This window comes from Salmo salar, chromosome ssa14 (genome assembly GCF_905237065.1).
Source record: "Salmo salar chromosome ssa14, Ssal_v3.1, whole genome shotgun sequence".
Taxonomy (NCBI): domain Eukaryota; kingdom Metazoa; phylum Chordata; class Actinopteri; order Salmoniformes; family Salmonidae; genus Salmo; species Salmo salar.
Genome location: NC_059455.1, coordinates 5632356 through 5644141, shown reverse-complemented (window position 1 = coordinate 5644141; position 11786 = coordinate 5632356). Strand labels below are relative to the sequence as shown.

Genomic DNA, 11786 nt, shown 5'->3' with positions numbered 1-11786 from the left:
TTCCGTGACGCAACTTAAGAAAATGCATTGTTCAGTAGCACTGGTCCAAGAGACACATTTGGCAGAGAATGATTCAAGGTGGTAAAAAAAGAGGGGTTGCTATCTTGTTTAAAAGATCAGTGTGCTTGCCAAGGATAAAGTGTTGAAGGATGATCAGGGTACATATGTGATGGTAGTGGGGTCAGTAGGTGGCACAGACATTAATATTCTGAACCTGTATGCACCAAATGAAGACAACCCAGAGTTCTTTACAGATATTGCAACTGTAATAGCAGACAATGCGAAAGGGATGGTTATTGTTGGCTGGGACTTTAAATGCATACAGAATTACAAGCTTGACCGACTTCCTGCATATTCAAAAAAATCTAATTAGGGCTTATTGATACTTGCCATTTTAAGAATCCCAGAATGAAGGACTTAGGTTTTTCCAAAGTTCATAACAGCTACTCCAGAATAGACTTATTTTGTATATCCAAGCAGTATTTACATAAAGTAGAGAAATATAGCATTTAACCTATAACTATATCGGACCACAGTCCAATGTGTCTCAAGATAAATCTAGGAATGGAGAAGCACTTTCAATATTGGAGGCTTAATGTCTCCATGTTGACAGACCATATTGTAAAGCAAGAGGTACAAGATTACTATAAGTGATAATGATGACGTATCATCATCTATTTCATGGGAAGGGGCAAAGGCAGTATTAAGAGGGAAGATAATGGCTTTGTGTGCCAAATTAAGAAACAGCGTATTGAAAAACAGCAGGGTTTGGGGATAGTTTAAAGAGAACATAAAAAAACAAGGGATGATGATATATTGCATAAGTTGAATGAATGTAGACACAAATGAGATGAGTTGTTGATTTACAAAGTAGAAGGGGCAGTTAGATTTACTAATCAAAGATATTATGAGGTGGGTAATAGAGCCAGCCGGTTGTTAGCCTTTCAGCTACGAAAATCCCAGGCTAGCAGAGTAGTCCCTAAGATAATTCATCCCTTCTCTAAAGCAGAACCAAGAGACATTGCAGAGGCATTTGGAGCATATTATAAAGACCTTTACGATTCATCAGAACAAGACCATAAACAAGAACAAATTAGAACCCTTTTGTCTAACTTAAATCTCACTAAATGATCAGAGGAAGAGGGGGACGGAATGACACGGACAGTTACAGAAAGCGAGATTGAGGAAGCTATTAAGGGATTGAAAATAGGGACATTGACAGATGGATACCGAAGTGAATTTTATAAGACCCAGTTCTGTGCAGAGTAAATACTGTGATTGTGAATAATCAAAGGGAGAGCAACCCAAAACGTGGCAATCATTACAGTAATCCATATGAAAGGTAAAGGTCTTTCCCAGTGAAGCTCATTTTGGCCTTTTAGTTTTCTCCCCACGGACCTGAAATTGTTATCCACAATAATTACTGAGAGAATTCAGAAACATATAGGTAAACTGATTAACCCAGATCAGACAGGTTTTATACCTGGCAGACACATTTCTAACAATATTAGGAGAGTATTAAACATTCAATCACTGGCGAAGGGTAGACAACAAACATTAATACATCTCAGCTTAAATGGATTTGGTGCATTATGGTTGATTGGTCATACCTAAAACAAACACTATTGAGTATGGGATTCAGCCCATTGAAAGGTTACAGCTCATAATTCTTCATCCTGAAAAGAGGAACTAGCATAAGTTTCTCTAAATATTGAGCCACTGTCAGAAATGATGATGAACCCACAAATTGAAGGTATAGTGGATGAAGGTGTGACACACAAGATATCACTCTTTGCATATGATATTTTGCTGTATTTAAAAAATCCCTTATCCTCAATCCCTAAACTCTTACATGGTTTGAGGTGCTTTGAAGAACTGTCTGGGTATAAAGTCAGAAGCTATGATGATTTCAGGAAATTTGCCCTCTCAGTTGAATAAAGACGTGTCCTTTCATTGGTCTAGACAAGGGTTTAGATATTTGGGTATTATTTTAACACCCTGCGCATCACAGCTTTACTCAGGAAACTATGCTAAACTGATCTCACAGATTAAGACATACTTATTGCGATGGGAAGATCTGCCACTTTCTTTAATTGGTAGGGTGGAAACGGTAAGAATGAATATGTTGCCCAGATTGCTCATTCCATTTCATGCATTACCCATTCTAGTCCCTGTGTCTACCTTCAAGCTGTTTCATAAGCTTATTTCCAAATACATATGGAAAAACAAGAGTCCTAGAGTGAGACTTAAAGTCTTTTTTTTACTCAAAGACAAATGTGGCCTGGGCTTACCCAAATAAAAATATATATTTTGGGCCACTCAATTAAAAGCTTTGGTGGCCTGGATTAATATCTTATATTCTGAGAACAGTCATGGCAACCATGTTCTGTGTATGTTTGGTGGGACTTTGATGGAATATTCTCCTAACCCTCAGAAACCTGGACATGGGACAGTTCCAATGAAATGTGTCTAGAACATTAAAGGGCAATTCCACCACTTTCAACCTCATATTCATTATCTCCAGCACCATACCGGTGTCTACATAATATGAAAACTGCACATTTCTATGATCTGTGGTTAAAAAGAAAAGGATGTAAAAAAACGCTTCTCTGTGACATCACAGGGTAAGATTGAAAGTAAGAAAAACTGTGGTTTTCAAAACTTGCAACAAGTTTCTAGCCAGAGGAGGTTATTTTCTTGCTCCCCACGTCACTGCGAATTTCATAGTGTTTGAAAATCACTGTTTTGATGATATTATCGTGTAGAACTTGTTAACTTTATATTTCTTTCTACAAAATGTAGAAATGCTCCATTTTCACATATGTAGACGCTAGTATTGTGCTAGATAATTAAAATTAGGTTGATAAGTGGTGAAATTGCTCTTTAATATAGGATATTCTGAGAACATGGCATCACATTTAATCTGTAATGCCAAAACATGCTAAATAGGTTCTCAGGAATTTCTGCTAGCACACATAGAATGTTCCCCTAACTAACAGAAACCTGGATACAAACACCAGGAGAACATTACAGGTAACATTACAAAAATGTTCCCTACCTAGAATTGTTTGCTGGGTTTATTGATGGTGCTAAAAAAAACTAACACCACAGTGGAACAAAATAGAACAATTTCACTGTAAACGTCTCCTGTAACCCACTGTGAAGACATTTCCGGTTTATATAGGCCCTACAATTCAATGTCTTCTACAACAATGAACTGACATGAATTCATTAATGAATGTTTTAAATAAAAATATATATGATAAAATGTCCAAATCAAATAAATAAGAGTTTGGAGTGCTGCAACATAACCCTAATAATTTCTTAGAAAATGATTAATGACGTAGAAATTCAAGTATTGCTGAACATACTCAGAATAACTACTCACCCTGAATCGCCAATTGACCCCTAGTACCTCCTCCCTAGGGTACGTTGAAGCAATATGGCGAAAACACCACACAGTCTATAGGAAGGCAATTAAAGTTATTACCATATTGCTTAAACCTATCTCATTTTATTATATCTACCAGAGGGGCTAAGGGGTAGGGGTTTATTGTAGTTTATTTTTTTATTTAACCTTTATTTATCCAGGAAGTCCCATTGAGGTCAGAATACATATTTTATGAGGGAGACATGGCAACGAGGGCAGTTCAATACTTCATACTTCATACTTAATCGGCCTTCTTCTCTGCCGGATTCTTCGCTTTCGTCTCAGTCTTCTTGTCTTCCCCAGGACCTTTGAGCTGCTTTGGCTCCACCCTCTCCCCAGTGATTGGTTCCTCGTCCTCTGTGTCGCTCATCGCCTCTGTGTTTCTCATTGAGCGCCAGGCCATGCATAGGCCGTAACAGATGGCACTTCCGCCGCCGCCGAAAACAACGACGAGGAAGGCGCCCAAAAGGGGCGCATTGGTAAATATATTCTGAGGAAGAGGAGAGAGAGAGAGAGGTGTAGATTGGTGGTGTTGATCTTGTGGTCAGGGCACAGAGGTAAGGCAAAGCCGCACTTTGCTATACAAAAAAAATATCCATTATACAACAGCACTGATAAAATGTAATTACAGTTGAAGTCGGAAGTTTACATACACCTTAACCAAATACATTTCAACTCAGTTTTTCACAATTCCTGACATTTAATCCCAGTAAAAATTCCCTGTCTTAGGTCAGTTAGTTAGGATCACCACTTTATTTTAAGAATGTGAAATGTCAGAATAATAGTAGAGAGAATGATTTATTTCAGCTTCCCAGTGGGTCAGAAGTTTACATACACTCAATTAGTATTTGGTAGCATTGCCTTTAAATTGTTTAATTTTGGACAGTCCCTCCTGCAGCAAAGCACCCCCACAACATGGTGCTGCCACCCCCGTGCTTCACGGTTGGGATGGTGTTCTTCGACTTGCAAGCCTTCCCCTTTCTCCTCCAAACATAACGATGGTCATTATGGCCAAACAGTTCTATTTTTGTTTCATCAGACCAGAGGACATTTCTCCAAAAAGTACGATCTTTGTCCCCATGTGCAGTGGCAAACCGTAGTCTGGCTTTTTATGGCGGTTTTGGAGCAGAGGCTTCTTCCTTGATGAGCGGCCTTTCAGGTTATGTTGATATAGGACTCGTTTTACTGTTGATATAGACACTTTCGTACCTGTTTCCTCCAGCATCTTCACAAGGTCCTTTGCTGTTGTTCTGGGATTGATTTGCACTTTTCGCACCAAAGTAAGTTAATCTCTAGGAGACAGAACGCATTTCCTTCCTGAGCGGTATGACAGCTGCGTGGTCCCATGGCATTTATACTTGCATACTATTGTTTGTACAGATGAACGTGGTACCTTCAGGCGTTTGGAAATCACAGACTTGTGGAGGTCTACAATTTTATTTCTGAGGTCTTGGCTGATTTCTTTAGATTTCCCCATGATGTCAAGCAAAGAGGCACTGAGTTTGAAAGTAGGCCTTGAAATACATCCACAGGTACACCTCCAATTGACTCAAATTATGTCAATCAGAAGCTTCTAAAGCCATGACATCAGTTTCTGTAATTTTCCAAGCTGTTTAAAGGCACAGTCAACTTAGTGTATATAAACTTCTGACCCACTGGAATTGTGATACAGTGAATTATAAGTGAAATAATCTGTCTGTAAACTATTGTTGGAAAAATGACTTGTGTCATGCACAAAGTAGATGTCCTAACTGACTTGCCAAAACTATAGTTTGTTAACCTCTTACATCTAGACGTTCCGCTAGCGGAACACCTGCTCCAATATCCAATGATGGGCGTGGCGCGAAATACAAACTCCTCTAAAATCCGAAAACTTCAATTTTTCAAACATATGACTATTTTACAGCATTTTAAAGACACGACTCTCGTTAATCTAACCACACTGTCCGATTTCAAAAAGGCTTTACAACGAAAGCAAAACATTAGATTATGTCAGCAGAGTACCCAGCCAGAAATAATCAGACACCCATTTTTCAAGCTAGCATATAATGTCACATAAACCCAAACCACAGCTAAATGCAGCACTAACCTTTGATGACCTTCATCAGATGACAACCCTAGGACATTATGTTATACAATACGTGCATGTTATGTTCAATCAAGTTCATATTTATATCAAAAACCAGCTTTTTTACATTAGCATGTGACGTTCAGAACTAGCATACCCCCGCAAACATCCGGTGAATTTACTAAATTACTCACGATAAACGTTCACAAAAAAACATAACAATTATTTTAAGAATTATAGATACAGAACTCCTCTATGCACTCGATATGTCCGATTTTAAAATAGCTTTTCGGTGAAAGCACATTTTGCAATATTCTCAGTAGATAGCCCAGCCATCACGGCTAGCCATTTAGACACCGACCAAGTTTAGCCCTGACCAAACTCTGATTTACTATTACAAAAGTTTGATTACCTTTGTTGTCTTCGTCATAATGCACTCCCAGGACTGCTACTTCAATAACAAATGTTGGTTTGGTTCAAAATAATCCATCGTTATATCCAAACAGCGGCGTTTTGTTCGTGCGTTCTAGACACTATCCGAAGTGTAAATAAGGGTCACGAGCATGGCGCAATTCGTGACAAAAGATTTCTAAATATTCCATTACCGTACTTCGAAGCATGTCAACCGCTGTTTAAAATCCATTTTTATGCCATTTTTCTCGTAAAAAAGCGATAATATTCCGACCGGGAATCTGCGTTTAGGTAAACAGACAAAAGAAAACAAAGCATTTGGTCGACGCGGGCACGTGCCTGAGTCTCACAGTACTGTAACCAGCCACTACCCAAACGCGCTACTTTTTTTCAACCAGAGCCTGCAAAGCCACGATTCAGCTTTTTGCCGCCTTCTGAGAGCCTATGGAAGCCGTAGGAAGTGTCACGTTATAGCAGAGATCCCCAGTCTTCAATAAACAGAGGCAAGAAGAACGACACCTTGTCAGACAGGCCACTTCCTGCATGAAATCTTCTCAGGTTTTGGCCTGCCAAATGAGTTCTGTTATACTCACAGACACCATTCAAACAGTTTTAGAAACTTTGGAGTGTTTTCTATCCAAAGCTAATAATTATATGCATATTCTAGTTTCTGGGCAGGAGTAATAATCAGATTAAATCGGGTACGTTTTTTATCCGGCTGTGAAAATACTGCCCCCTAGCCATAACAGGTTAACAAGACATTTGTGGAGTGGTTGAAAAATGAGTTTTAATGACTCCAACCTAAGTGTATGTAAACTTCCGACTTCAACTGTATGTCAAAGTGAAAATGAAAGCCTCGTGCCAACATGTTCTGTGACTTACTGTAACAGTCGTTTTGGTGTTGAACGCAATCCTTATAAAGCATTGATAGTATCCATTCCCTCCCTGGGACTGATTGAAACAAGATTATTAATGTTGGATATTTTCAAGAAAGACATGGCATATACAAATGTTATTGGGTAATATACAATGTTTTGCTGGACACTACACATTGCATCAAATGTATCATAGTTGAACATGGTTCTCTGTATTTTACATTTTTTGTAAAAAAGTGTTTGTTTGAGCTTCAATGAAATTGACAGGGTTTGCACTTTGGAACTATTCTAATGTTTCTATTGTGCTGGGCAAGCTTAATCAAGCACAGGTAAATTATTTCAAAGATTTCAAATACAATTTAATCCCAGGTCAGATTTAGGCTTAGTTAGACTGACTTTAATCCGGCCCTTCGACACTCCATCGATGAACTTCACCAGCTGTTCCTTTGTCTCCACTTTGTTGGGCGGTAGGAAATATCCATCGTTGGACACGTTGAGCACGATAATAGAGGGCATGGCCAGTTCTCTGTCAACACATACACATAGGGTTTAGGGTTAGTTGTCAACACGCTGTGTCAGTGGCGATTTCAGTGAAGCCACTACACAACACAACAATAAACAATACATTAAATGCACTATAACAGTGACAAACGGTGCCCACAAATAGCTAGGGCCTACATAAAGCTGTCCCAACAACAGAGCTTTCTTTTTAGCACCATAGAGTGAATCGTTACCACCGCTACACATGGCTATCAGCGGAGCCTTGTCTGGCAGCAAAACAGTTTATCCAGACTTTTAAAAAACATAGCTGATATGGCTGTCTTGCTTAAATAAATACGGTCTCTACTGACTCCTTGTGGATTCGTGTAACTCGACAAGAACTGTGTTCTCCCTCAATAATAATGAATGCCGACATGAGTTTTGAACCATACACCAACATTATTACATTTATGTTCAGTAAATTCATCATGTCTGTTATTTTATCATTAACACAAGTAGCTCTAACTAAAAGCAAGTGCAAACAACTATTCATTCAGCCCCATGGAAATGGACACTAACAGAAATTCAGATAGATGTTAGTTCAGATCAAATAAAACAACTATTCATTCAGCCCCATGGAAATGGACACTAACAGAAATTCAGATAGATGTTAGTTCAGATAAAATCAGTAAGATGTTGAGGCATTAACTTCTCTTCTTTTAAGTCACCACAGAGAGAGAGAGAGGTTGAGGGACAGTGTCTGACAGACCAATCAACCTGTACATGTACTCTACTGTATGCTTATTGTTATTGTTGAATGTATGGTTATTTTGACCCTTGGTTATTTTTGTTAATGTTGTCCCGTTGACAATTTTGATTCTCATTTTATTTATTTTTTTATATTGTAAATATCCAAAATAAGCTTTGGCAATATGTACATTGTTACTTCATGCCAATAAAGCTAATTGAATTGAGAGAGAGTGCGAGAGACATGGACTCAGCGGTTAGCCTACCATTTGAAGTATTTTATTATGTGGTCTAAAAGGGAAGGAAAATACAATTATGAGGATCCACTTTTATTGACAATATACTGACGCACAGACAGTGCATTGCACAAACAAAACAACCCTCACAATATGAACTGGAATTACATAGGTCCATTCCTTCACTTTTTGTGAACAAAACATTTTGAATGGGAAGAGACTCACTGGCAAACATGGTTACAGACCTAACAACATTATATAGTATCCCCTCCTCATGGAGAAAACCACATGAACTATTATAATACACAAAGTAAGCAAAACAATGAAATGCATCATTCTAACATTGCCTAAAATGATGAATAAGATACTAATGAGACCTATTTAAGCAACATAACAATGGAGATGTACAAACTATGGCATAATGGAATGATGAGAGGATAAGAATCAAGCCGTAATTTCGATTAAGACATGAGCAAGCTGAGACGGACGGTAGCCTACACTAAATTTGGAAAGTATTCAGACCCCTTGACTTTTTACACATTTTGTTACGTTACAGCCTTATTGTAAAAGGGATTAAATAAATACAAATTCTCATCAATCTACACACAGAACTCAATAATGACAAAGCAAAAACTGTTTTTTGGACATTTTTGCAAAAGTATTGAAAATCAAAAACAGAAATACGTTATTTACATAAGTATTCAGATCCATTGCTATTATACTTGAAATTGAGCTCAGATGCATCTTGTGTCCATTGATCATCCTTTAGATGTTTCTAGAACTTGATTGGAGTACACCTGTGGTAAATTAAATTGATTGGACATGATTTGGAAAGGCACACACCTGTCTATATAAGGCCCCACATTTGACAATGCATGTCAGAGCAAAAACCAAGCCATGAGGTGGAAGGAATTGTCTGTAGAGCGCCGAGACAGGATTGTGTTGAAGCACAGATCTGGGGAAGGGTACCAAAAAATATCTGCCCCAATTGAAGGTCCCCAAGAACACAGTGGCCTCCATCATTCTTAAATGAAATAAGTTTGGAACCACCAAGACTCTTCCTAGAGCTGGCAGCCCAGCCAAACTGAGCAATCGGGGGAGAAGAGCCTTGGTCTGGTCAGGGAGGTGAGCTCCAGACTTCCTCTGTGGAGATGCGAGAACCTTCCAGAAGGACAACCATCTCTGCAGCATTCAAAATAATCAGGCCTTTATGGTAGAATGGCCAGACGGAAGCCACTCCTCAGTAAAAGGCGCATGACAGCCCGCTTGGAGTTCTCCAAAAGGCACCTAAAGACTCTCAGACCAGGAGAAACAAGATTCTCTGGTCTGACGAAATCAAGATTGAACTCTTTGGCCTGAATGCCAAGCATCATGTCTGGAGGAAACCTGGCACCATCCCTACGGTGAAGCATGGTGGTGGCAGCATCATGCTGTGTGGATGTTTTTTAGCAGCAGGGACTGGTAGACTAATCAAGAATGGGAGAAACTCCCCAAATACAGGTGTGCCAAGCATTTAGCATCATATTCAATAAGACTCGAGGCTATAATCGCTGCCAAAGGTGCTTCAACAAAGTACTGAGTAAAGGGTCTGAATGCTTATGTAAAGGTGATATTTCAGTTTCTTATTTTTAATACATTAGCAACAAAAATACTAAAAACCTGTTATTGCTTTGTCATTATGGAGTATTGTGTGTATATTGATCATGGGAAAAAAATGACTTAATCAATTTTAGAATAAGGCTGGCAGCGAAACCGTCCAGCCTCAATTACTGCCTGGAACCTAACAAAGTGGGAAAAGTAAAGGGGTCTGAATACTTTCCGAATGCACTGCTATATCTTTATTTGTTTAGCCACACAATTTAATGCATGCTATAATTTTGGCAAGCACGTACCTATTCTCCTCCGTTTGTTGGTTGCGAAGGTTGATTGCTCATCTATATGTGGTGTCTAGCCACAATGTTTGGTTTCCCCAGCAGTCCTAGTTTAACAACGTTATCTAGATGTGATGCACAATTCTCATATTTTGAGTCCCTTTCAGACAGATGTTTTAAATCTTTAAACCCAGACATGGACCACCCACCCTCTCCACCAAATAGCAGGCAAGGGAAGCAAAATAGTGTTTGCTTTGCGATGTTCACAGTTAGTCACTGCTTCCTTCCAAATCACTCATTGTTGAATTTGCGATTTCCGACTTGTGTAATATTTATGCCCAAAGGCCAATGAGCACTGAGAAGTTCTCTCTAATTTATTTTTATATGACAAGGAAAATAATTTTCCAGTAGATTATTGACGTGATTTATGATTCTAACTGCTTATCTAGCTATCAAGGATTTTAAAAGTATGATATTGACATTATCAGTCCAATCAAAGCTAACGTGATTTGACATAATTGTGTCTGTGGCCAATGATCTTTAACCTTCTTGGATGGGCATTTCTACTGTAAATCTATGGCTCTACCCCACCTGTCCTGAACGATGGGTCGCCACTGTGCTGTGTACGGAAGGCACTACTAAGCAGGCCTAGTCAATTGTGGATTTGTGCAAAAACTCTGGCTACTTCTGAATTTTAAATAAGGGCAGAAAAGAGAAATGACCACTCACTCCATGATGAGGCCATTGATGTACTCGTTTCCATCCATGTGACCAAACTGGAATTCTCTGAGAAGACATCAGGACCATATTCATTATGATACATCGTAGAAAAACTTATTGCAAAATAAAACGAAAACAGTAATTTCTTATTGGACAAGTTCAGATAGTACCTCCCCGTTTCGCTCTGTTTCAGACAAACTCACTTGCTATAGAGGTCCTTGTATTCAGTGGCCACTCTTTCCACCATGGTCTTGTAACTGGGTAGGGAGGAATATTTGATTAATAAGAATAGGCTGTTAATGTTTTGAGGGCAATATTTATCACATGAACAAAAGTTGATTTGTAAGAGTGATCTTGGCCTAATGGAAACTTGAGATCTACATGTGTAACTTGAATTGTAGCACATATGAGGTAAATGTGTAATTCAGGTGAACTACCCCTTACATTATATTGGGATAAGAGATATTCATACCGGATGCTCTCCTCAGTAGGGTTTCTCTCATCCACTATAGCCAGAGCCACCAGTTTGCCTATGGTGAGGAACACACATAAAACACCAAATATTTCCTATGGTGAGGAACACAAATAAAACACCAAAACAATTCTAAACACAGAAAAAAACACACATTTAACTTCACTTCATAACCATCATTCACATAGGATTTTATTCCTACCTGATTCATTAAAGCCACACTGTAAGAATTAATAGCAATGTAATGCACTAGTTCATACACTCACAGAATATTGGACACTGTTGCTTGCCCCCTTGTGGTAGACAAGTAGACACACAAAGACATCTATTCTCTTGAATACTTCTAATTCAAAGTTTTTTTTTTTACTGGTAAAGCACATCCTCTACCGTGTGTGTGTGTGTGTGTGTGTGTGTGTGTGTGTGTGTGTGTGTGTGTGTGTGTGTGTGTGTGTGTGTGTGTGTGTGTGTGTGTGTGT

General features: G+C 38.8%; 1 protein-coding gene across 1 annotated transcript in view; it reads right to left on the bottom strand.

The window, feature by feature from the left end:
* Nucleotides 1–3059: 3059 nt before the first annotated feature.
* Nucleotides 3060–11786, bottom strand: part of LOC106568678 (protein disulfide-isomerase TMX3) — a 29478-nt gene continuing 20751 nt past the window's right edge. Inside the window, exons 11-16 of the mRNA XM_014139200.2 lie at nt 11311–11368; nt 11042–11095; nt 10848–10904; nt 7181–7310; nt 6792–6860; nt 3060–3920 (exon numbers count right to left, since the gene is read on the bottom strand). Of these exons, the coding sequence (XP_013994675.1) occupies nt 3672–3920; nt 6792–6860; nt 7181–7310; nt 10848–10904; nt 11042–11095; nt 11311–11368 (617 nt within the window). The 3' untranslated portion in view covers nt 3060–3671. The remainder of the gene's footprint in view (nt 3921–6791; nt 6861–7180; nt 7311–10847; nt 10905–11041; nt 11096–11310; nt 11369–11786) is intronic.